This window comes from Anoplopoma fimbria, chromosome 16 (genome assembly GCF_027596085.1).
Source record: "Anoplopoma fimbria isolate UVic2021 breed Golden Eagle Sablefish chromosome 16, Afim_UVic_2022, whole genome shotgun sequence".
Lineage (NCBI taxonomy): Eukaryota > Metazoa > Chordata > Actinopteri > Perciformes > Anoplopomatidae > Anoplopoma > Anoplopoma fimbria.
In genome coordinates, this window is record NC_072464.1 from 17292303 (window position 1) to 17319828 (window position 27526).

At 41.1% G+C, this 27526-nt stretch overlaps 1 protein-coding gene across 2 annotated transcripts; it reads left to right on the plus strand.

The window, feature by feature from the left end:
• The first annotated feature begins 1749 nt into the window (after positions 1–1749).
• ranbp2 (RAN binding protein 2) lies at positions 1750–27431 on the plus strand. Of its 2 annotated transcripts, none has more exons than XM_054614937.1 (29): positions 1750–1968; positions 3797–3861; positions 3964–4075; positions 5924–6076; positions 6187–6417; positions 6544–6686; positions 7354–7549; positions 8114–8254; positions 8475–8634; positions 9142–9323; positions 9923–10122; positions 10619–10742; positions 11414–11575; positions 12314–12451; positions 13082–13213; positions 13291–13518; positions 13667–13750; positions 14254–14395; positions 14547–14641; positions 14736–19578; positions 20906–21082; positions 21698–21784; positions 22020–22195; positions 23334–23583; positions 23903–23992; positions 24110–24261; positions 24364–24637; positions 25354–25709; positions 26366–27431. In XM_054614937.1, the coding sequence occupies exons 1-29, from the start codon at positions 1897–1899 to the stop codon at positions 26669–26671; spliced, it is 9471 nt and encodes a 3156-aa protein (XP_054470912.1). In that variant the 5' UTR covers positions 1750–1896; the 3' UTR covers positions 26672–27431. The 2 variants fall into 2 exon arrangements, with proteins under 2 accessions (XP_054470912.1, XP_054470911.1); XM_054614936.1 differs by having other exon boundaries at positions 3794–3861; positions 26366–27430.
• The last annotated feature ends 95 nt before the right edge of the window (positions 27432–27526 follow it).

Consider the following 27526-nt stretch of genomic DNA (forward strand, 5'->3'; position numbering starts at 1 on the left):
ATGTGTACAAACTTTTGACTAGTACTGTATTTTAAATAAGTAAGTAAGAAAACAAAAAAAAATCTTATAAATACAGACAGAATAATTATAGTTATAGTATTGCACAGATTATTGGTTTGATGATTGTTAAATAGTATACAGTACCAGTCAAAAGTTTATGAACTTACATATATATTTTATTGAATATTTATTAAACAACTATTTTTAAAGAATTTTTTAAAGAATGGATGGATAAATTTTAAATATATATTTTTTAAATCAGTGGTTCTCAAATGGGGGTACATGTACCCCTGGGGGTATGTGAGATTAAAAAAATATATATTTAAAATTAGCATCCATTCAAAAATCCTTTAAAAATTGTTATTTAATAAATATTCAATAAAATATAAATGTAAGTTCATAAACTGAATTCAATGCAACAATGCAATCTTCAGTGTTGACAGTTTAATAAATCAGACACTGATGGCACAAGAGCAAAACTCTGCAGCCAAAGGTGAATATTGTGGATGGGCATTTTTAGGCATTTATTATTTTCATCACTAAATGATCAAAATATAACTTTTTTTTAAAGCTTTCAACCAAAAATGCTTTGCGCTGGTTAGGGGGTACTTGGCTGAAAAAATATTTCACAGGGGGTACATCACTGATAAAAAAAAGGTTGAGAACCACTGCTTTAAATCTCACATTCAATCCAATTCAGTTTATTTTGTATAGCCCAGAATCACAAATTACAAATTTGCCTCAGAGGGCTTTACAATCTGTGCACATGCGACATCCTCTGTCCCTGAACCCTCACATCGGCACAGGAAAAACTCCCCTAAAAAACCCCTTTAACAGGGAGAAAAAAGGAAGAAACCTATGGGAGAACGACAGAGGAGGGATCCTTCTCCCAGGATGGACAGAATGCAACAGATGTCATGTGTACAGAATGAGCAGCATAACAGAGATACAACACATTCAATGTATATGACATAAATGATTCATATATTAAGACTACTTATAATAACAGCAGCAATTTTTATTCCTGTTCTATCTTTATTTTGTTGTATAGTATGTGTATTTATTGTCTGTGTCTGTGTAGTTGTATAGTATGTGTATTTATTGTCTGTGTAGTTGTATAGTATGTGTATTTATTGTCTGTGTAGTTGTATAGTATGTGTATTTATTGTCTGTGTCTGTGTAGTTGTATAGTATGTGTATTTATTGTCTGTGTAGTTGTATAGTATGTGTATTTATTCTGTGTCTGTGTAGTTGTATAGTATGTGTATTTATTGTCTGTGTAGTTGTATAGTATGTGTATTTATTGTCTGTGTAGTTGTATAGTATGTGTATTTATTGTCTGTGTAGTTGTATAGTATGTGTATTTATTGTCTGTGTCTGTGTAGTTGTATAGTATGTGTATTTATTGTCTGTGTCTGTGTAGTTGTATAGTATGTGTATTTATTGTCTGTGTCTGTGTAGTTGAGCTGCTGCAACACTTGAATTTCCCCCATGGGGATCAATAAAGGAATATAATAATAATTATTACAGTAGAATTATAGCCATGAAAATAGGGATAGTAATGTGACTAATAACATACTCCCACTTGAGAACCACTGCTTTAAATCTCACATACTCCCACTTGAGAACCACTGGTCTAGACGGATGGCTCCCCTCAGTCAGCCCACCCTCTCCTTCAAAATAAAGTGCGTCATCACGCGTCATACGGAATACTCGCTTTTCATTGGCTCATCCCCACCCAACCACGTGACCGTCTTTCCATTTGAGCGTAGTGCGCCTGCGCAGTGCGTGACAGTGGAGCAGATATTAATGTCGGTCTTGTGTTACTTTCGGGACTCTATGCGCCACGGTCGTCGGTTTTAGAAGCGTCTGCTCTTCTTGTTTGGGAGCGGAGTCATGCGGCGGAGTAAGGCTGAAGTGGACCGCTACGTCTCCTCGGTGCAGAGCTCCTCTCCTTCCCTCAAAGAGGTGAGTGGAGCCCCGGCGGCTAACGCTAGCTTAGCATGCCGCCGCCGTCACGTCAGACCAGCATGCGAGCCCACCGGGGGACACCTTCAGACGCCGTTAAAACCGGCAACACGTGTGTTTTTATTGTTGTTGTTGTTGTTGTTGTTGTTGTGTCCGTCCGCTAGCTGTTAGCTACTAGCTAGCCGCTCGCCACTGGTCCTCCAGAAAATCGCGCGCCACTGTGTGGGGGGGGGGGGCAGCACGAGCCAGTTAGCCGCGCTAGCTCGCACAGCTAACTTTTGATTTTGAGCTGGTCACGTTACCGCCCTCCCCGCTTACGTAGTTTACGTTACGTTACGTTTTACGTTACTTTACGTCAGAAGTTACTTTACGTCAGAAGTTACTTTACGTCAGAAGGGGGCTTTGTTGTAAACAGGAGTTATCTGGCTGGTGACGTCACGCCGACAACTGAACGTTCGGAATGGAACACGTGGTTTTTTTTTGTTGAATCTTTTAAATGGAGATGTTAATGACAGCTGGGTTGTTGTTTTTTATTATAGTTTTTAGGTTATTTGACATTGTTTGGGGGGGGGTCTTGGTATTGGATCACAGTAAACTAAATAAAATGAAAATAAACTATGTAAATAAATGAAATCCAGAAGTTGGAGTATTTGCATTGTGGTGCTTGATGCAAAGATGCAAATGTTCCAGTGACTTACTATCAACACAATATATATATATATACATACATTACCAGTCAAAAGTTTGGACACACCTTCTCATTCAACTACTTTGAAGAATCTAAAATATAAAACATATTCTGGTTTGTTGAGCATTTGTTTGTTTACCACATAATTCCATATGTGTTCCTTCATAGTTTGGATGTCTTCAATATTAATCTACAATGTAGAAAAAAATTAAAGAAAGAACATTGAACGAGAAAGTGTGTCCAAACTTTTGACTGGTACTGTATATATAGATAAAATGTTCCAAAATATAATATAATAACATATATATATATATATATACACAGTACCAGTCAAAAGTTTGGACACACCTTCTCATTCAACTACTTTGAGGAAACTAAAATATAAAACATATTCTGGTTTGTTGAGCATTTGTTTGTTTACCACATAATTCCATATGTGTTCCTTCATAGTTTGGATGTCTTCAATATTAATCTACAATGTACAGTACCAGTCAAAAGTTTGGACACACCTTCTCATTCAATGGTCTTTTTTATTTTTTATTATTTTCTACATTGTAGATTAATATTGAAGACATCCAAACTATGAAGGAACACATATGGAATTATGTGGTAAACAAACAAATGCTCATCAAACCAGAGTATGTTTTATATTTTAGATTCTCCAAAGTAGTTCAATGAGAAGGTGTGTCCAAACTTTTGACTGGTACTGTATTTCTAAATCCAACTCCAGTCTGAAAACTGAATTAAAATGCTGATACGGTGATGCTTCAATGTTTCTTGTTTGTGGACACTGATACCATCATATTTGAAATTGGGGTTTATGCTTTTTAACTTTGCAAAATAAATTCTACCCTAATATCTACCCGTGTAAATATGAAACCTCAGCAACATAAGCCAGTCTTGGGAAGGAGCGCCAGCATTAAATCATAAGGGGAGATAATCCTATTGCCACGATGATGATGTGTTGTTCACTTTTACCATATCAAGACTGAGGGGTCATTTGTATCCAGGATAATGCATCCCAATGAGACGAATAATGATGTTATCTTTGTGTCTGCTAGCTAACATAACAAGCAAGATAAATATGAATACAATTACTCATATTATTCATTCATCTTGAATGTTTTCTTTCCATAGAAGCCAGTCAAAGGGTTTTTATTCGCCAAATTGTACTTCGAAGCAAAGGAATATGAACTGGCAAAAAGGTAAGGACAAAAGCTTCCCTGTTGGTGATTGAATTTTTAATTGCTTCTCAAGAGGTCTCCATTATAATGATAGTAATCTTGCATTTTTCATGCTCTTCCTAGACATGTATCAGAGTATCTCAAAGTCCAGGAGAGGGATCCAAAAGCACACAAATTCCTTGGACAGCTCTTTGAAAGAGAGGGAGACATCAACAAGGCAGTAGGATGTTACAAGGTAGGAAGAACATGTCACTGGAGAAAAAAAGTGCAAAGCATTTCTTTCACAAAGCCTGCATTTGAAGTCAATAATTGCAGAGTTGGCAGTTTAAATTCTGGCTCCTCCAGTCCACATGTGATAAGTGTCAGATGTTCAGAGTTCCAGATGGACAGCTTATACTGTGTATTGATTGTTTGCGTTGGTGAATGAGAGGCGTTCAGGTTTAAAGGGCTTTGTATCATGAACCGGCTCTACCGGGTCTATGTTATGTAATAGTGGTCAGATCAGGATGGAGACGCCCAGTAATGAAAGCCAAGGCTTAATTACGGTTTTCCTGACACTTAAATCGACTACATTAAAAAAATATATATGTTAGACTGGTTTTATCAAATGCAAATTTACATCAGGTAATTCGTAATAGTCGGCTCATTTCCCATCCAATTAGCAACACATTAAATGAGTAAACCTGAACGCAGACAAACCTACAGGGTGGATACAAATATGTAGCAGTATTACAGCTCATTGTGCTGATGGGATCTGACTTTCCTAACATCATCATTCCTAATATTTCAGTTTCTTTGTGCGTGCAGACAACCTATTATGACTGTGTGTCAGCATAAATGCATCCTAGTCAATGGGGTTTGCCAAAAACTTCCCAAAGTTTTGCAATTCCACCTCATAGAAAGTGCACAGATCTAAATAAATTAAATGACAGCAATGTACTAATGAAAAAAGGTATCCATTTGAAAATACAAGGTGTCTGTTTGGTACCAATCGTAATTATTGGTGGTCCAACCATACAGTTTTTTATGTATGCTTTCTACCATTTTTCATAGCAATACCACAAAGCTTTACATATTTTTCCCTCCGTCTACAATGTCAATAATGTGAAAGTTGTGAAAACAAATTTGGTTTGAGATGCAGTAGGCTCCATCAAAGGTAGCATTAAATGCCCATTAAAGGTATATTTTGGGTGTTTGAAGTTGGGCTGTATGAGTTACTTATCCACAGACATATATTCTGTAAAGTAGATGGAGGTCTGCACACCCTCATTTTGGAGAAACAGACAGAAGTACCAGCAATTAAAGTGTACGCTATATTTTGTATATTTTCCAAATGAGAACTGAACTGAAAGTGAAACTTATCTATCGTGTTGTTAGGAATGGAGTATGGTGGCTTTGAAGAGAGTCTACATAAGTTCATTTTCGTTTCACTTCCCTGTTGGAAAGGGCTGTTTGACAGCAAGATGAAGCAATGAACATATTCTAAATATAGCGCACACTTTAAAACGGTTATTTACTTTTTTAAGTGGGCCTTTCTTTTAGGTATCTAAAATATATTTTGCTGCTACATCTGTCTACATTATATTGCTTTACTCTCGTGCTGACACTTTTTTTTTTTTTTTTGTCTGTTTCTCCAAACTTGGGCCACACTGACCGTCATCTACTGTAGTTAATACACAGACTATGAATAAATACCTCATACAAACCCACTTAAAAACACCTGAACTATCCCTTTAATGCCCCTAAATGCACCAGCAGTGAAACTTTTTAATAGTCCTATCCACACCTGCATTGCATTGTTATAGTTGTATAACTCACTTTATAAAGTTGACTGTATGCATGCTTTGAAAATCTGATCAACGGTAATGCTTACTGTAACAAAGTTGGTTTCCAGTCGATTAGTTGGCAAAATTATCGGTGTCCCAACTCATTTTGTATTTAGCTCAAAATCAAAAATTTGCTTCGGAGGGCTTGATAATCTGCACAATGTTATCGACCCTCTTGCCTTAGACTCTCATGTTTAGGTTTAGTTGTTTTTTTGTTTTTTTTTAAACCTCACCCCTATGTGTGTGTGTGTATGCAGCGGTCAGTGGACTTGAACCCAGCCCAAAGGGATCTGGTGCTGAAGGTGGCTGAGTTACTGGTCAGTAAGCAGGAATGTGACAGCAGAGCGGAGTTTTGGGTGGAGAAAGCTGCCAAACTGCTTCCAGGAAACCCTGCAGTCTTCAACCTGAAGGTGAGGTTCCTTTAATCCAGTAAAAACCTCTATCATTCACCCCATCAGTAAACTGATGAAGTCAACTTATGCCTATATTTTAACTTCTCTTTAACTATCGCTCTATGCAGGAGCGTCTCTTGAGTCGTCAGGGTCAGCCGGGTTGGAACCGGTTGTTCGACCTCCTCCAGGCCGAGCTGGCGGCGAGACCAGCTGACACTCATGTGAACGTGAAGCTGGTGCAGCTGTTCTGTCAGGACGGACGGCTGGATGAAGCCGTTAAGCACTGTCTGGCTGCTGAGAAAAGAGGCCTGCTGAGCAACAGCCTGGAATGGTACACAGTTGTGGTGCGCACACTGCAGGTCAGCATGGACGGGCAGTTGTGTACATATTTGAAAGCTTCTATGGTGTTCTTTGTATTTCATATCTTTACATCTAACCTTCTTAACTTCAAAATAATACATATAAATGAATGTCCTTTGTTGCAGGAGTATCTAGCTCAGCCCAGCGTCTCTAGTAATGAGAAGATGTGTCGGCGTCTCCAGAGAGAGCTGCTATTGGCCCACAGCAGCCTGCTAAGAATCACATTGTCTGAGAGCAGCATGCAGCCGAGCCTCGATGCGCTCACATGGTAGGTCACGTTGAGGTCCTTGGGTTGTTTATGCATTTAAAAAATCAAATCTAACTTTAAAATCCCCTTTATTCTCCTTTTTGGATTTGAGAGTAGTTTCACCCAACCCAAAGTTTCACAATGTATTCATATTGTATTTGTACATCTTTTTTTGTCACACTTCTCTTTTACCCACCCATACACTCATTCTAGCAGCTACCACCAAACCAACTTCCGTTCTCAAATTTCACACTCTTTTAGTTCAGCATAAATTAGATCCACCGCACAGCACTTATTTAAAAAAAAATGACTATGTCATTTGTTGAAAATATGTCTGTTGCCACCATTATTTCAGTCTTCCACAACAGTGGTGAAAAACACCTGGGGAAAAATACCAGGTGTTGAGCTTTCATTAAAACATCATGACTGGTGTGTTAACTGCATTCCAAATTAATCAGAACACACAATTCCAAATTGTCACTTTACCATATTTCTACTGAACCTGTTTGTAACCGGTACCACTTTACCTTTACTACACCTGTCTTTCCTCTGCTCTGCTCCTTGTTTATTTTTAAAGGCTAAGGTGAAACACAACCAGAGGATATGAATTCTCAGCAGTGTTGCTGCATAATAAATAAAGGGGAAACACGGAAACTTCTGTATATTAAAACTGTGTTTCTGTGTGTAGTTTTGACCAGGCTATGCAGACGCTGAGCAGCATCGCTGGCCGCCACACAGACGATCTCTGTGAGGTGTTCATGGAAATGAGAGGTCACCTCTACCTGCATGCTGCCACACTGCTGTTGAAGCTGGCTCAGGATCACCAACAGACCTGGAGGGCTGTCATTGACCTGGCTGCACTGTGCTACCTGCTGGCATACCAGGTACTGACACACCAAACCAGCTGATTTGCCTTTCAGGAAAGAGGCTAGCCCGTTACCAGAGCCAGTAACTTATTTAATTTTGGTTAATTGACAGATTCTCTGTAAGATGGTTAAGTAGAAAAATCTTACAAAAATGATTATTTGTTAGGTTGTTTTGTTTTTATTGATATATTTTGCTTTCATATAGACGTAACCATATGTTTTAAAGGTGTGATAGATTTCCATACCTTGTTAGACAAAAATCAGCTTGAATTAGTCGTCACCAAAATGTGTTGATAAAAGTGGGGTTGTCCTATAATCAGCCTGTCGTTTATTGAACAAAAACACTATTGCTTAATGTCCTTGAAGTTCTGCACCCTTTGCAATGATACAAATGTACTCAGGACCCTTCAAAGCTGTGGCCCACTTGCACAACAGCTGACAGCTGCCTTGCAAGAAAAGTTTATGCAGTCTCTGTTCTTTAAATGTCTTAGTTTCTTAGCTTACAGACTTTATTTGGAGCCAAGGTCAGACACCTTTGAATACAGTTTATTCATATATATTTTTTTTCTGTCCTTCCACCAGGTCCCGAGACCAAAGGCTAAAGTGACCAAAAGAGATCAGTCAGCCCCACAGCTTCTGGAGCTACTGGCCAACGACCGGCAGAGTCAGGCTGGTCACATGTTGCTGAATCTGAGCACTGATTCATCTACCTTGATCAGAGAGGTCTGTATTATACCTTTAGTTCAGTTTAGTTAAAGGTTATAGCCGTGCGATTTTACAATACAGGTGCATACCACTTAATTATAATCATGAAAGATCCACTTTTGCATTCTCTTAGCAGTCCAACACTAACATCACTCATTTCTGCATCATATCAGACATAGACAGCACTGATAAACAGATTTTTCATACTTTTTTAATGTTTTTTTTTTTCTCTGCAAAGGTGGTGGAGGCGTTTGGGAACCCTAGTGGTCAGGAGTCTCTGTTCGAGCTCCTGTTTGGACCACAGGCCTCCACTGGATCTTCCTTTATTGCCAATGATGACATTCATTCCATCAGCACCATGGCTCCAGAGCTGTCTCAGCTCGTCAAATGTGACGCTGGTACGAAACCAATAATCTGCCTGAGCACTTAAGTAGTCTGAAGCAATTAAATGTGTAATTTCACAATGTATTTCATTTGTCACAATTAACTTTCAAAACTACTCCTAACCAGTTTATTGCCATTTAGTTATTGTGTCTTTGTAAAAGGTGTTGTGGTCTTCAGAATCCGATTTCTTAGACAGGTCAACTAAAAGTGCAGCAGAGTTCTGTTCACTGTTATAACACAGTAGTCCTTGGCACCAAAATATTTCTGGATACAAGCAGTTAATTTTGACAATTAAGGGAATCCTAAACAGTGGTTTAAGAAAATATCAATATGTTGACGTTTGATGTTACAGGTACTGTTAAAAAAAAAAAAAGGCAAATGTAGATCCCAATGTTTTGGCTACAAGAAAAGTATCGCAATGTACTTTATTTAAACCCCTGTATCATGATATGTATTGCATCACCAGATTACTCAGCTCTACTCTGTTCTACACTGTAATAACTTTGATGCCTCCTCTATAGGCTCCATCCTGCTGCATGCTGGCGACCTGCAACATCTAAGCTGGTTGGGGCTTCAGTGGACCCTGCTGGCCCAAAGACCAGCCCTGCGGGACTGGCTACAGCAGCTTTTTCCTAGGCTCACTCTGGAAACCTCCAAACTGGACACCAACGCACCAGAGTCCATTTGCCTGCTCGACCTGGAGGTAGGTGGACCCGTGTTGGCTGAGGATGAAGCTTTGCAGGAAAACTTTACAGATTCAGTTCAGATCTGTGTTCAGATACAGTTTTTGGCTAATATCCAATTTTCAGCTCTTCCCAAGAGGAAATCTAATTATACATTTTTAAGGTGTGAATAACAGGAACATTTATTTATACCATTGAAATACGCAACAATGTATACGGTGCATTATTTACAATTGATTTGGTAGACAGACTCTGAGTCTTTGGCTGTGTGTGTGAGTGTGTAATAGTTCATAGAGAGGACAAGTTAGTTAGAAAGTGGTCTTTTTTTCTTTAATCTCTTTAAATGTATGTATCATTGTATTTTATAGTTTGCTGTTTTTGTATAAAATGCACGGTCAAAGGTTTTAAATGCATAACTATCTAAAATGTATACATCAATGTTATGGAAAATGCCTCTGAAACTGTATTTGATTGGCCAACTTAACTTTTATCACTGACTATACTGAACAGTACCTACTGATTAATGACACTTTTTGCTACTCGTTCTTTGTTTTGCTACTGCAGTTGATAATTTCTACCAAAATGTAAACCTCTACGTCTCTTGTTTTACTCCATCTAGGTGTTTTTACACGGTGTGGTGTTCTGTAGCCACTGTCAGCTCCAGGAGACGGCGAAGATAAGCAGCGGAGTGAACCAGCAGCAACAACAGCAGCTCTACGAGCCTCGCTGCCTCCCTCTCCCACTCCTTCGCCTCTTGACCACCGACAGACAGAGGGAGTGGTGGGACGCCATCTACAGCCTCATTAACAAACGAACAGCGTGAGTTATAAAAACAGTGTTTTTACCAAAATAAAATGTTCACACTGTTGAATTATCAGGGATCAGGAAACTACTTGGGAGGATCCTTAAGGATCCTAATATATTCAACCACTTAATATATAAATATTTGCTGTAATTTCTCTCATAGACCCTAATTAAAGTTCTCTCATAGACCCTAATTAAAGTTACTAATTGATACACATACTTTTCCTTCAACATTTTCCCAAAATAATCTCCTTTCAATTTGCCAGTAACGGTTTAAAATCACAGAAAGCAAGAATGACCTCTTCAACTTGATTAAACCAGCATTCAACCTATTTATGACAGTATCAGTGTTGAGGCACAAACATGACATTTTCACAGGAGACATTTCGTCTGCCTGCATCACATCATCCCAATAAGTGACACATTTGGGCCAAAACAGAGCACTTGCTCATTTTAGTTTACAAAATGTGTGTCCTAGTATTCACTGTTTTTGTTGCATGTCTCCTTGTAGTCCTGGCATGTCGGCCAAACTGCGGATGATTGTGCAGCATGGACTGAGCACTCTGAGGGCCGGCGAGAAAAACGGGCTTCAACCAGCACTGGCCATCCACTGGGCACAGTGTCTCAGCCAGACGGTACAAACACAGCCACATTCACACACGCAGATGGAGTTGCAGGAGATTTCCAATACTGATCTAGTTGCATTTATGTATTTTTACAGTAGGCCAAATGGAAGTTTACTTTAAAGCACTATACTTTCTATAGCCTCATGCTTTGAAGATTCAGGTTATTGAGAAAGGGGAACAGAATGAAAGCATAATAAAACGGCATAAAGGCAAAGCATAACGAGGTTTAGAGATGGACAGCTGCATGCAAATCAATATGAATATCTCAATATGATTAACTTTGTTTGTTTAAAACATTACTAATGTGCTCCGCTTGAAAGAAGGCCAGATCAGTTGTGGGTCGCAGTCGTGCATGCATTAAATGAAATAGCACTCCGATAACTCAGCACTTTGCTACATAACTGCAACGACACACGTGCCTCTCCACCTGCTCCCCTCTGTCACTGACCCGTCAGCTGTTAAATGTGAACAAGATTAAGCTGTCCAGACAGTCTGACTATGTGTACGTTGGTTTAATGGTAGAATTTGTAACAACTGAAAAAACTCAGTCAAAAGTGCATAAAGTGTTTGTCTTACCTTTTTTTTTTTTTTTTTTATGTTGTCTGCCCTGCATCAAGCTAATGTGGCAGGATTATCTTCCTTTCTTGATGCTCAGCAGTTTTTTATGCTTATCAACCCAGGGTGATGGAGTGAACTCGTACTACGACCAGAAAGAGTACATCGGCCGCAGTGTCCACTACTGGAAAGTAGTACTTCCACTGCTGGAAAGGATCAAAAACAGACGCAGTATACCGGAACCCCTTGAGCCCCTCTTCATACACTTTCCCTCCAAAGATATTCAGGTTAATACTGTCAGGTTTTTCTTTTATTATATGAAAGTTTGGATATAAGTGGTAATGGGTGGGCGCCTCTTGTGTGCACTCTCAAATCGTGAGGCAGTGTAAACTTTAGGTCTAAAGATTAAGGCTGTCTTCAACTCAAGAAATTCTTAGTCGATTACCACTCATACAGTTTTACTGACTAAGAATTTTTCTGTAAAACTGAGTTTCTCCACAAAGAATCGCACCAAAGAAACACTTTAACAGAGAAGTGCTCATAAGTTTCTTTGAAATAAGTCAATCATCATGAAAAAAGCAAAAATAAATGACTAATCAACTAAGAAATCTTTGTCGACTAAGACCAATAAGTCCACTAATCGACTTAGTTGTTGAGGTTTTTGGTATTGCCTGCAAATAAACATCAACTTAGAACTTACCTTGTAAGCATTTTATACTTTCATTGTTTTATTGATATGAAGAATTTATTTTATTTATGTTACAGCGCTTAGACATTGTTTTGTATTGCTTTTATTTTTCGCTTTTATTAGTTTATAATTTAAAGTATGATTGATCCTAATACATAGTTGTAAGCTGGTTTACAGGGTTTTGTTTTTTTTGACATTTTTTAATCAGTAAGTGGTTTTGTATTTGGATCTTAGGAAGAGTATTTTAGATTTTAAGGTTTGGGGGGAAAATGATTGTTCCATGTTGTTTCAGGTTTGCTCACAGATTGTACATGTTTATGTCCATGTTCCTTTTTAGATTTCTTCTGTGAAGGGCCATGAAGGGGAAGCCAAGATTGCGTATTCGGTTCTCCTTGACATTGAAGGCAAAACAGAGGAGGCCATTGCTACATTGGAAACCATCAATAACATGTCATCCATCTGGCATTTGGCACAGGTAAGTCATACACTTCTACAGAACTTAACTGTGTATCTCACAACCATCTCAATTAAACATCGGATGTCTATGTTCAGTCATTGTTTTATATAGGTTTGTTTACAGTTTCAAGAACCAGCTCATTCCCTACTCTCATGCATGGCATCTAGTTATCCAACAGTTCCCTTTCAAGCAGAAATTGTGCATTGGCAATAATTATTGACAGTTATCTTCTTCAGAATATATAACAAACATAGTGGATATTTTGCCAAAATAAGCATGCAGTTTGGGAGCATATCAGTTGAATAATGCAGGACAAAACGGGTGGAAATTCAAAGGTATTAACTGTGAGTACAGTAAAATTAAACCACCTCTGGTCTGTCTGACAGTATTATATATTTTCTCAATGCATCTTCCAATGTAACCTTAGTACATACATCCTCCGAGCTGCTATCTGGAGCAACTCCCGATTAAAAAAGAATGATAATTGAGAGAATCTCTGATCAAAAAAACATTTTACTAACATTCATCAAAATCCACACTGCTCAACCAACCAATATATGATATCTGATTGCTTCATGTTAGTTCTTCTGACACCTGAACATGCCTTTTGATATTTGTTATCTACAACGTGCTGTGTTTCCTTGGCAGATCTACCAGCGGCTTTCAGAGGAGGCCAGCAACGGGGTCGAGGAGACCCAAGACAGGTGCATCACTTTTCTGAAAAAGTTCAGGACCTACCTGTCCAAGATCTACAATGCTAATGCAGATGACATTGAGAAGGTGAGTCCCGTTCGCTTTTACTTGTTAATGTGAACAACTCTGCAGCTGTGTAACCATTTATCACACCTGTGTCCCAGCTGCCTGTCTCCATGGAGGAAATTGTGGACCTCCTGAATGATGTGAACCAGCAGCTGGGTGAGAGTTTGGAGGCTATGGATGAAGAGGAGGAGAAGGAGGAGGGTCGAAGAGGACCGGCCCACTCCAGCCCTGCTCATCCCATAGAAACCTCTACTGCAGTGTCCCACATAAAGTTTTCCTCTCCCTCTCCTAACAAAAGCATCATCTCTCCTTCAAAAAGACACCTGGTAGGTTCAGGTCATTGATGCTCATTCAGAGAACAATCAGAGATTTCTTCATATCATTTGTATATTAAGTGTTTTCTTGTATTCATCACAGAGATATCAATTCACAACACAAATGAGTGACTTTTAATTTCTTTCCCCTGTCGTTCAGATTTCTCCCAAAACACCACCTCATTGGGTGGAGGACCAGAAAAGTCTCCTCCAGATGCTTTGTCAGCAAGTTGAAGCCCTCAAGGTCAGGATAAGAGTTTAAACATCTTTTTTTTTTTTTATATTCCACACAATTTCCCACTGATTTCTCTTAAAGACATGAATTAGAGGCTGACAACAGTGTTGCAGTGTGAGTATAGTACAACTGTGTTTTATGTCCTGATGGAAATAGATGGGTATGTAGCACTGACTTTATCAACAAAAGATAAATATGGAGGCAGTGTTTGAATTTACAGCACTGAATTAAATTTGAGCCAATCAGATTTACTCACATGTGATAAAGTTTATTTAGAAGACACTGTAAATTACAAATTAAGGTCTGTTTCAAGTAAAAGCATGGTTCTAACTGCAGTTGAGGTAAAAACAAATCCTGGAAACTCTTTGACAGTCTACAATAATTAACATAAGATTAACTTGGTAAATGATGTGTATATTCTACTTATTCCACTTTTAGTGTGAATGAAATATTTGGTAAAGATGTCAAATTAAGTCACTTCTCATAAAGCTCCATGTTTTGTTTTTTTTCAGAACGAGGTTCATGATCTGAGACACAACTCTTCAGGAAACGCAAGCTCCCCTCATCACAAGATGTATGGTGAGAGCTACGGGGCCGAGGGCCTTCAGGAGCCCTTTACCCCAGTCCAGTCCTACCATGGGGCCCCTCTTACAGGTCAGCACACTCCACTGAACCAATGCATGAATACTTTTATACTTATACTATACTACCATATTTGTATCTGGTGTCTATCTAAGTATTTGATAGAAATAGTTGAAATATATATTTTTTGATGTACATCTATCCCTTTTTTTTCTCTCTCAAGTTGCCACCACAGCCCCCTCGATGTACTACAACCAGTCTCCAGCTTATAACTCTCAGTATCTCTTGCGCACAGCAACAAATGTCACCCCCACTAAGGTAATTATTACTATTTAACACTTGTTCACAGTAATAAACTTGTTCTGAGTATATTAAATTACATTTGATACATTTTTTCCCTCTCTTCACACAGGGTCCAATGTATAATATGAACCGTATGCCACCTCAGCAGCACATGTATGCCTACCAGCAGCCCACTCATACTCCTCCATTGCAGACAGCACCCCCCTGCATTTACCCTCCTCAAGAACAGGTCTTCGGAGGCCCTCTTCGCTTTGAATCCCCAGCCACAAGCCTTCTGTCACCATATAGTGAGGAATATTATGGGCAGAGTGTAAACCAACAAACAACCAACCCTCCCCTGCCTGAACCTGGCTACTTCACCAAGCCATCTGTAGTCCCTGTTCAGCCACCCAAGACCCTCGAGGGGAAGCCTATGGACTTCGGAAAGCTCTCCTTCAGCCAGCAGGTGCCTGCTGAAGTCCCCAAAGTGCCCAGTTTTGGAGCAGGGGCAGTTGCCCAGTCAACACCTTCATCATCTTTTAAATTCAACTCTAACTTCAAATCCAACGATGGAGATTTCACTTTCCCACCTTCCCAGTCCAAGCACAGTGAAAGTCTGCTTGGTCTTCTTACGTCAGACTTTCCCTCTAAAATAGATTCTGTCCCAGAGAACCCTCCTGCCCATGAGCAACCCCCCGGCCAAGGGGGCATCTTCACCTTTGGGAATAAAAGTGTTACTGGCTTCTCCTTTGTTGATTCTGCGCAGAGCACACAAACTCGAAATCTTTTTGGTAATGTGGAGCAGCCGTTTACATTTGGGGATGTAACCAAGCCAGCGTTTGGGGTTGCAGCGCCGGCTGCAGAAGAAGAAAGAGTAGCAGAGAGCGACAATGACAGCACTCGTGAGGAGGATGAAGATGGTCCTCACTTTGAACCCATCGTACCTCTTCCTGATAAAGTAGATGTGAAAACAGGTGAGGAGGAGGAGGAAGAAATGTTTTGCAACAGGGCAAAGCTGTTTCGATTTGACACAGACACAAAGGAGTGGAAGGAGCGGGGCATCGGCATGGTTAAAATCCTAAAACACAGCGCCAAAGGGAAGGTCCGCCTCCTAATGAGGAGGGAACAGGTCCTTAAGATCTGTGCAAACCACTACATCAATGCCGATATGCTCTTGAAACCAAATGCTGGCTCTGACAAATCCTGGGTCTGGAATGCCATTGATTATGCAGATGAAGAGCCTAAGCCTGAACAACTGGCCATCCGCTTCAAAACGGCAGATGAGGCATCACTTTTCAAATCTAAGTTTGAGGAAGCCCAGAAAGTTGTTCTCAATTCAGCAAACGAGCATGTTCAACCGGAGAAGAAAGAGGAAAACTTGAAAGGTTCTGAATCACTGGCAGCCCAGTTTGCCCTTAAAGATGGGGAATGGGAGTGCACTATTTGCTGTGTCAGAAATAAACCCACGGATGCGCGGTGCGCCGCTTGTCAAAGTGCCAATCCCAATTCTTCATCCAAGCCAGACATTCAAACTGCCGGTGAAGCCAAAGCTAGTCCATTCACTTTCAAATTTGGGACCGATTCATCAAAACCCATTGCTTCTGGCTCTACATTTACTGGATTTGGTGCTTTTGGAGCATCCATACCCTCCTCATTTACATTTGGCACCAGCGCCTCAAAACCTACCGACGTGGTGGACGGTGCATTTGGTTCTGGTTTTGGGGCTCAGTTTGGCAAGAAGCAGGGGCAATGGGACTGTGATGTGTGCGAAGTAAGAAATGAGGCCTCTGCAGACAGTTGTGTTTCCTGTAATGCACCTAAAGCCACACCTAAAACATCTGCAACAGCACAAATAGCCCCAGCTGTGGATGCACCATCTATATCTGCTTTTGGCTCTGGATTTGGGGCTCAGTTTGGCAAGAAGCAGGGGCAATGGGACTGTGATGTGTGCGAAGTAAGAAATGAGGCCTCTGCAGACAGTTGTGTTTCCTGTAATGCACCTAAAGCCACACCTAAAACATCTGCAACAGCACAAATAGCCCCAGCTGTGAATGCACCATCTATATCTGCTTTTGGCTCTGGATTTGGTGCTCAGTTTGGCAAGAAGCCAGGGCAATGGGACTGTAATGTGTGCGAAGTAAGAAATGACGTCTCTGCTGACAATTGTGTTTCCTGTAACGCCCCCAACCCTGCTTCTTGTAAAGCTCTTAAAACCTCACCTCAAACAACATCGACAGCACAAACGGCACCAACTGCAGATGCACCATCTATATCTGCTTTTGGCTCTGGATTTGGGGCCCAGTTTGGCAAGAAGCCAGGGCAGTGGGACTGTAGTGCATGTGAAGTAAGAAATGAAGTCTCTGCTAACAATTGTGTCGCCTGTAACGCCCCCAACCCTGCTGCTAAATCAACAGAGGGGGTTCCAGCAGCATCACATCTGCCAGCAGGGTCAGGATTTGGGGCTGTTTTGGCAAAAAATGATGGGCAGTGGGACTGCAATAACTGCCTGGTCAGAAATGATGCTTCAGCTGCAGAATGTGTTTCCTGTCATTCCAAACGTACCACTCCCTCTTTAGCAGACATGTTTGCCATGAAGGATGGGGAATGGGATTGTGACGCTTGTCTGGTGAGAAACAATGCCTCTGCTGATAAGTGTGCAGCCTGTCAAACACAGAATCCCAACGCTAAAAGCACAACCAGCACTACTCCCTCGGCCTCCACTTTCAGCTTCTCATTTGGCAGCAAAAGTTCCTCAAGCCAGCCTGCTGGGACTGGATTTACAATTCCTTTTGAAACCAGCAGCGCTTTTCAGTTTGGTCAAAACAAAGAGAAAAGCTCAGCTGCTTCTTTTAAGTTTGAAGCTCCTCCGTCAGGATCAAATACCACAAGTGCTTCAGGCTTCTCTTTCTCAATGCCCTTTGCAGCTGGTGGCTTCAAGTTTGGCATTCAGGACTCCGCACAAGAAACTCCCTCTACTGATGATCAGATGCCTCCATCAGGGTCAGCCTCTAGTTTTCTGAAAAGCATAGCTGACAAACACAAGGAGCAAGAAAATGTGTCTACTCCCTCAGAGGGCCAAACCGAGCACGATCAAAACCCATTAATTTCTGGAATAACCAGTACGTTCAGCTTTGCTGACTTGGCAGACTCCTCTGAAGGAGACTTTCAGTTTGGCCAGAACAACCGCAATTGCAAAGGCTTCTCTGGGGCTAGTAAGCAGTTGTTCACAACCCCCACCAAGGCAGAAGCCACAAATGAGCTGGAAGATGACGACATGTACAAAACAGAGGAGAATGACGATATCCAGTTTGAGCCGGTGGTCCAGATGCCTGACAGGGTGGACCTGGTGACGGGGGAGGAGGACGAACAGGTTCTTTATTCTCAGCGTCTCAAACTGTTCAGATTTGACTTGGACACGAGTCAGTGGAAAGAGCGGGGTGTGGGAATCCTTAAATTCCTGAAAAACAACTCTAACGGCAGGCTAAGGGTGCTGATGAGAAGAGAGCAGGTTCTGAAGGTGTGCGCCAACCACTGGATCACCACCACCATGAACCTTAAGCCCCTGGCAGGCTCGGACAAAGCATTTATGTGGTTGGCCAATGACTTCTCTGATGGGGACGCTAAACTGGAACAATTGGCTGCCAAGTTCAAAACCCCAGAGCTTGCCGAGGAGTTTAAGGAGAAGTTTGAAGAGTGTCAGAGACTTCTCTTGGACATTCCCCTACAAACCCCTCACAAGCTCGTTGACACAGGCAGAACGGCACGCCTCATTCAGAAAGCAGAGGAAATGAAGTCTGGTTTGAAAGACCTGAAATCCTTTTTGACAGACGATAAAACAAAGATCAAAGATGATGACACACAAGGAGACGTTACATCATCCAGCAACGTTTCAAACCTTGTAATCAAGCCTCACGCTGAAACCACCGCCGCCACCTTAGAGTGGGATAACTATGACCTAAGAGAAGAGGCTTTGGATGATACCGCTGACTCAACGACCTATGCCTCTCCTCTTGCCAGCAGCCCCCAGGGGAAAAACCTTTTCCGCTTTGGTGAATCCACAGGTGGATTCAACTTCAGCTTCGAACCCGGCATCAGCCCCTCCAAGTCTCCTGCTAAGCTCAACCTGAGCAGAGCCTCAGTCGGTACCGATGACGAGCAGGATGTAACCCAGGATGAGGAGAGGGACGGACAGTACTTTGAACCTGTGGTCCCCTTGCCTGATCTGGTGGAGATTTCTACAGGGGAGGAAAACGAACAGGTGGTCTTCAGTCACCGGGCCAAACTGTATCGCTACAACAAGGAGCTGGGTCAGTGGAAGGAGAGGGGCATTGGAGACCTCAAAGTCCTGCAGAATTTTGACACCAAACGAGTGAGGTTAATAATGAGGAGAGACCAGGTACTTAAGATCTGTGCCAACCACAGGATCACAGCAGCCATGAAGCTGGAACCCATGAAGGGAGCGGAGAAGGCCTGGGTCTGGAGTGCCTTGGACTTTGCCGAGGTGGCAGAGGGTAATATTGAGCAGTTGGCCGTGAGATTCAAGCTGCAGGAAACTGCGAACGCATTCAAACAAGTATTCGAAGAGGCGAATGTTGCCCAAGAACAAGGGGAACTCATGACTCAGGTGACACCCGGGCCGGCCTCACCTCAAGACAGTGGACCTGCAGAATCTCCTCAGGCGGCTACACCTGTGTGTGGGAAGGCGGCCATCGCTGTTCTGGAGGAGACCACAAAGGAACGTACGGAGCTTCCCCCCGATTGTAAGCCAAGTGCAGCGGGGTCTCCAAGTCCAGTCAACTCCTCAAAGACAGTAGTGTGTCCCCCTAAGTTTGTCTTTGGCAAACAAAGCCTTCAGAAGTTTTTTGGCTCTGCTAATTTTCACTCTGAGACTGAGGAATCGGCATCCGGGTCTAAAGCCAAAGATTCTGGACGTCCTGGCCAGGCATCACCTGCATTCAAAATCCCAGAGAAAGGTAAAGAAAAAGTCTCATATTTTTGTGATTTGTTTTTGAGAGAGCATAACAATTGTTTTTGTTCATTTGAGTTTTACTCCATTGTCTTGTTTCATCTGCATCTCATTGCTCCAGCGTAATCTTTACCCAGCCAAGACTCATCTCAACATTTTCTAGGACAGAAATTGTATTCCTCATTTCCTCCCCATGCAGCTTCTTTATACATTGTTTCATTATATCAAGATATTCTGTACCTTTATTTTTTAGTAAAACTATGAAAATAATTATCTCCAGGGTCACATTTTCATTTTAACACTTTTGGCTGTGTTTTATGGTTATGACACCAGCCTCACAATTAGTTTTTCTTCGCCCAACAACCCATCATCCTTTAGGGCTGGATTTTAGGCTTTTCAAAGATAACCCAATGGCTTTTTGGACCAGCACATCAACAACCCAATTTGAACCCCCAGGTACTCTAATCACTGCAGTGTGTGTTAACACTTCTCAGCTGTCACCTGGCTGGCCCTTATCACTAGACAGAAATAACCTGGAATGCACGGAGTGGAAAAAACATTCATGCTAATGAGTTGCATGTCCAGTGTGTGGAGGTGCCGTTTTAATATTACAAAGAATTTTAGTAATTCTAACAAAACTCATGTAGCACACAGGAGGGAGTATATCTGCTAGTTCATCAGGGCCATATGGAGTTAAATAATTCATAAACATTTGTTTAAACATTAAGTTTGTTTTTTACGTATCTTGTTAGTTTGTGGTCTTAAATAGTTACCAGAGAGCAAATGTCCAGTTATGTTTAGTTTGACTTTCTCTCATTTCATGAATCGGTAGATTGAATCAAACTTTTGCATAGCAACAGGAGACGCATCAGGGAATGTCTTTTGTAAGGCGAGCTGAGAAGATTCCTCGGAGAGCGTTTCCTCGGACTCTGCAAACGTCACACATGCCATTTTTAGAGCAGGATGTGGAGCAACAGCATGAAATGCAATTCCCCGTTTAGTCTGGCTTCTGCCGGCGATGTGCACCTCAGCAAGGCTAATTAGAGTTAGAGCTCAGGTATTTAATGCTACAGAACCATGTGTCCTACAGTTAGTCTGTCAGATAAAATAAGAAAATAAACAGACGGACATATGCAGAAATGTTCTCTTCGTAAAACTTGTCTTTGATTTGTAAATCAAATGCATGCTATTCATTTTTTTGCTGTGCATGATTTTTTTGTGTGTGGAACTAACGCCTATGATTTATAAAGAGGATAAAGCAGTTTGATGTTTCTTCCTCTAAGCGGTTCTTCCTCACTTTGTTGGTCTGCTTCTATTGTATCTCTCTGTCATAGGGCCGCCTCAGGCAGCGGGAGGCAGTGCAGAGTCGCATGAGGACTCGGACGTGGAGGTTGTGTACGTCAGGGAACCCACTGCTGAGCAGGCGGCTTTGGCCAGGAAACTCATGCTGCCTCTCACCTTCTTCTGCTACCAGAATGAACCAGGCTACACCAGCGACGACCAAACTGATGGTGAGACCAAAAGATAAGAAACAAGAGTATCAAACTGTGTTGTTGAAGAGACCACGGAAAAAAACAAAGACTCGTATGACTCATTTAATTTTAAGTGTTGCTTCATTTTTTAAATTTTCTTTTTCTTTTTGCATTTTCCAAAGATTTTTATTATTTTATTATTATTTTGTATCAATTTATCTTCAGTTAATTTCCTTAAAGCAAAGTGTGACCACACACATCCTGTTAGAGGGGTGAAAAAGCTCTGCAGCTTTATCAGTGCCATGTTTCATGAAGTTGCGAGATTACTAAATGTACATTTCACGCATAAATTCATAAATAATTGTAAATAAAGACTAGATTTAATTCAGATTTAAAACATGTAAAAGAAATATGTGGAGTTTGTTGCAGTTGTCTCTCAAAATGTGTAAATGTCTGTAAATCTGGCCATCATGGGGCTGTAAATCTGAATGCTTCAATCAGAGAAGTCGACAAAGCAAACACAAACCTGTCTTAAATTCTTGCTCACTGGCATTGTCTAAGATCTATTGGATTGATGTTCGAACTGTGGGATCATCATCTTACTTGATGGCAAAAAAAGTGATCATTAAGGATTTTCTTTTCTATTATTTTCAGATGAGGACTTTGAGTCGGCAGTAAACGCCTTGAACGGAACGCTTTACCTTGATCCTCCTGAGAAAAATGCTGCAGCATGTGGTGATGGTATGTATGTCATATCCTGTCACACACACTATTTTATCCAATTACTCGCCCTCACATTTCTCAAATATCATGTTGGTTCTATTCATTTCACAGACATTGTCAGGGGTTTGATAGATGAATAATCTTTTCAGTACACTATTCTCTACATGGCAAAGTTTGTGGACAAAGTCAGAGGTAATACCAACATCGCCTGCCACTCATTCTTAAGCCCTAAACGTGTGTGTTCTGCATACAGAGTCAGACTGCCAGGTGGTGTGGGAAAAGAAGGCGACTCCGGAGGAGGAGGAGAAGGCAAAGAGCCTCCAGCTTCCACCCACCTTCTTCTGCGGCCTGGGCACCACAGACAGCGACCCCGACCACGACAAGCCCGAGGACTTTGAGACAGAAGTCCGCAGGGCGCATCAAGACCTGGTAACCGACACAACGCTTTAGAAAGGGCGCTGAATTTATGCAGATAATTATACCAATGACGGGGTACAAATGTGGTCAGCTGCCAAGTATTGATTCAAAAACACAGTAACTGTGTTTAATCCCGTCAAAGTAATACCCAGGTCACACATTTATTAATGCAAGCAGGTCATGTATTCTTTTATAGTGATGGACTAGTTAAAGGTTCATTTATTCCCAATGATTGGACACCTCAGAGTGCATTATTATACCATGGCTACGAAACAGGAAACAATTAATTCATTTAATTTAACTTATTTTGGCTAAAGCCGCGAGTACATTTGGTTTAACTTTGAGCTAGTTTAAGGAGAGAATAGGCTAACATTTTAACTAATGTCACCATTAGAGTTACCCTGTTAATTACTTACATTGAGGCAATAATTTATTTTGTATTACAAGTTTTCTTTTGTGATTGTTGTTTGAAATTGTGTTTTTAAATATGCATATTAGGCATTATCTTACTACATATGTGCTCATTTGCATACGTTTCTTGAACAGAAATCTGAACGTTGGTTGGAGCCAGGTTTACAATTCATGTTTCATTTTTGGTGACATATTAGTCAAAGGTTTTTACAGAGGAAATATCTATATATATATATAAATTTTTTTTATCACTCCAATAATTCGAAAGTGCTGTCAAATTTTTTTGTTACATAGTTTTAGAAAGAAAAAGTTATATATCACTATAAATATATATGAACAAAACCCTCTGTAAAAAATAAATAATCAAAATATAGATATGAATGACACTGGAAAGTCTTTCTGGCTCAGAATATGAAGCAAAAAAGAATCTTTAAGAAAATGTAATTTTAAGGATAAGTATTGCAAAATTCCATACAGTCTATTAACTTTTACTGAATTTTGGAGAAATCTGGAGACGGAAAGAGAGTGCAGTTAAATAAACATCTGTATCTTGGATGCTTTTTGAACTAGTCTGAAGAAGAAGATGTCACAAAATCAAAGTAGCTCTAAATCTCAAAATGATTCAGTGCATGATAAAACAATGTTTTGCCTCGTGTGTCTCGCCTAAACCAGTTTATTTGTGAATGTAGCATCAAGAGAGCATCTGTATCATTCTAGTTTAATTCCTAAATTGTTTCAGGATGCCCAGTTAAACCAAACTGAAAAGGCCTCCAGCAGCTCGGCTGTAGCTCCAGAAGAACCAACATCTGGCCCGTCGTCCAGCAGCGCAGAAGATGCAGTCAGCTCGTCTACACCGGAGCAGCAGACCTCAGACCAGCCAACCGAGACTCAGAGTGAAGCTCCTGGCAGCAGCTCTCCCATTGACCTGTCCACTAAGAAGGGCCCAGAACCAGACTCCACCACTGGGACTTCAATTACTGCCGGTCAAGGTATAGAGCACTTACTGTTCATTACTACAGATGTTGGGCTGCTGACAATCCACCTGCTGCAACAATCATCCTCACAAGACTATAAATACTGATATGGTTTCTCTTGGTTACATATATCTCATTGATTTTGCTGATTATACTTATATTCCGGAATCTTTACTTAAGTAAGATTTTGAGTGCGTCTATTATTAGATGTTCATGTTGTTGTGTCTAGTTGAATCCTGCATTCAAAAAATGAGAGGAATCAAAGAAACTGCATTCAATCCAGTATTTCATGACAGTTCTCTTTTTTTTTTTTTTTTTTTTGCTCCCACCACAGACCTCTCCGACTTTGGCTTCAAGTCGTTAGGAGGCTCCTCTTTTGCTGATTTGGCCCAAACCACAGACGCTTTTGCATTTGGAGCTTCAGGTTTGCTTCAGCAATTACATTTTTCTTAAGATTGTCTTTTGACAACTGACCGTCGTTACAAATACATCACAACAAAGTCATATTTCACCACATATTTATTCATTCTCTTTTATGAAGACACCAACTTCTCGTGGGCAAATGCCGGAGCAACAGTATTTGGGAGCGCCGTGTCCTCAGCGCCAAAAACCGGCGGTGAGGATGGCAGCGATGAAGAGGACGCGTCTAATAATGTGGACATTCACTTTGAGCCGATCGTGTCACTACCAGAGGTACAATTCTGGACTTTTGGTACATTTTCATACATTAAGATGAAGTTTAGTGAATGACGCTCAGGACTACGCCTCAACCTTGTGTCATCGGGCGTCCCTCAGGTGGAGACAAAGTCTGGAGAGGAGGACGAGGAAATCCTGTTCAAGGAGCGCGCCAAGCTGTACCGATGGGACCGAGACCTCGGCCAGTGGAAGGAGCGTGGCATCGGCGACCTCAAGATCCTCTTCCACCCGACCAAACGCTTCTACCGCATCCTGATGAGAAGAGAGCAGGTGCTGAGGGTTTGCGCCAACCACACCATCACACAGGTGATGGAGCTCAAACCCATGAACGCCTCCGCTAACGCTCTGATCTGGACCGCCACCGACTACTCAGGTACACATGAAGTGTTGATGCAAAGTCTGTGCTGCGATTGTCCGTTCTTAGTTTCTTTAATCTGATGTTAATTAGCTAGCTTTTGTAGTAGCATCCAGCTTTACATTAATAACCTGCATTTGAATTAACTTTATGTCTTTTGTTCTTCCCACGCATCCTGGAAAACAATTTTTTTTTTTTAAATTGTCGTTGAAAACGCATGGAGAATGACTGAGAAAGTAAAATATCCTGGAAAATCTTGTGTCAGGGAAAAGTATTTCAACATTAGCCTGTTTTTGTTGTGCTTAGAAAGCCTGTACCACTTCCATCTGAAAGGGCTAAGTTATGTTCAGGATCTTATTAACTTTCATATGGGAGTTCATGGACAGGAGTTCTTTGAATAGGCTGCTCTCAGTTATGTTGTGGAAACACCGTGAGCATGTGCAGGTTCGATAATGTTACATAATTTAGCTTTCTTCCCAGATAGTTTTAAGCGGTTGAATAATGTTAAGTGGGTAATTTAGCAGGGTTGGTTCAGTTGCTAAAGTCGACGTGTAATTTCTCATTGATAAGTTATAGTCATAGACTGCACGTCTTTTAGATCAGACTTTCAAAGAGAGGAACATATTGGTGTGAGGCGCATCCCTGTCTGTCACACCAGCTAGATCATCAGGGAAAGCATGTCCTGGAAAAGTCCTCACTGATGGTTCTCCTGTCTTCCCCCTCTGTTTTTGAAGATGGCGACGGCGTAGTGGAGCAGCTGGCGGCCAAGTTCAAAACTCCGGAAATAACCGAAGCCTTCAAGAAGACCTTCTGCGAGTGTCAGAGCCGCACGGGCCAAAATGAAGGCGATGAGTCGTGTGTGTCAACGCCGCAGATGTCCAGAGTTCAGGAGCACTCCAGAGACTCTAACCCTCGGGTGTTCCTCGAAGTGACGTCCGACGGCGAACCGCTGGGAACCATCACCGTAGAGCTGTTCTCCCATATCGTCCCAAAGACGGCGGAGAACTTCAGGGCTCTCTGCACCGGGGAGAAGGGCTTCGGGCTTCGGGACTCCATCTTCCACAGAGTCATACCTGCCTTCATGTGTCAGGTGAGGAGATCACATATATGACGGCAGTTTTGCCCATATTTAACACGTGAAATTTGTGCAATGCTACGTTTCTTGAAAACGGAGCTGTGGAATTTGCTGACAAATAGACATTCTCCTCTCACTGCATTTATTTTTTAGATTTAGCACTCGTATATTTATGCTTAATCTGCACTTGGCAAAACAAATTCCCATTATTTCTTTTTTCAAGTAAAGTGATTCGCTAGTTTGGGCTGCTATTTAAAATATGCCTTATCACGTACTGGCATCTAACATGATCATCATATGTGATGTGAAAATGTAGGATTTCCATCTGGTACAAGGCATCAAAAGTGTATCATAGTCCTAGTTCAGTAATAAATATGCTGTGGGTCACCTCTTGACAGCCCGATGCTTTCAGCACTTGAAATGTCAATTTTTTAAGAAAATGGTCGAACAAATTTGTTGTAAAATTGATTCATTTAAATATAATCCACACCAGCAAACGTTTTTCTTATCCATGACTGTTTCCATCTTTGTTGTTGAACCCTCACATCTTTTCTCAGATGTTTTAGTGTCAGGTGCTAGTTGAGAGAACAATGAACTATGATGGTGTTTTTTGTATATAGCAGACTTTCAGTGTAATTAAACTAACAAGTCTCCCATTGGTCCTTCTTTAGGCTGGTGACATCACCAACAGCGACGGCACGGGAGGAAAGTCCATCTACGGAAGCAAGTTCGAGGATGAGAACTTTGACGTTCGGCACACGGGCCCGGGCATCCTGTCGATGGCCAACCGTGGACGCGACACCAACAACTCCCAGTTCTTCATCACCCTAAAGAAAGCCGAACACCTGGACTTCAAACATGTGGCTTTCGGCTGGGTCCGGGACGGCATGGATGTCGTGCAACAGATGGGAGAGCTGGGCACGAAGGGAGGAAAGCCCACTAAGAAGCTCGTCATCACAGACTGTGGACAGCTGTAGTAGTTTTTAAATGTTGAGATCAAGATTTACAGCTTTGTTTGGACTGTGCAAACCGTCATGCTAGAACTGAATCCATTGTTATTCAGACATCAGAGAACTAAACACTGATTACAGGACTACGGATCAAGACCCTTCATCTTAGAAACCTTGCTCCAGTAGCCTGGAATAAGACAAATGTTTTGCTATCCTAAAGCATAATCACAATTGGGAAACATGGTGTAGTATGTGGGAGGAGCATACATAGTATACTTTTGCTCTGTTGCACTTGCATCTTTATCATTGTCAATACATTTGTTTATTTTGTGTGTATAATTGTACATGGGCTATTTTTTTATGTATTTTTTTTTTTGTTTCTTTTGTCTTGCATGTGCTCAATTTAAATGTGCTGGTATTTTTTTCCCTTTTTGAGGAAGTCTTAACTATAATTGAAAGGTGAGGTTGTTATTTGAATGCACCTATTGGTTTCTTACTGTGTACCTTTTACTGCAGGGCTCCCCCAGTGACTTTTCTTTGTGTAAGTGACTTTCACAATGTGCAGATATATAAACAACATAACTTTGAGTCATCTCACTGTGTTGCCCTGAACGTGTCGCGTGGCTAGACGACGATGTTACACGTGGTTTGGACTTTACAAAGGCAATCTGTTATAGTTTAAGATAATCACAGAGTTGAAATGGTGCTTGCTGTACCGAAATAATTTGCTGATAAAGGAGAAATAAAGTTGCTTTATAAGTAATGGATGGCTGTTTCAAAATATTTTCTTATGAATGTTTCATGTTTGTCCTTCCTTATAGAAACAAATGCATACGGGTTACTAATATAGTAATTTAGTAGTAAATTTAACTCTTTGGATGC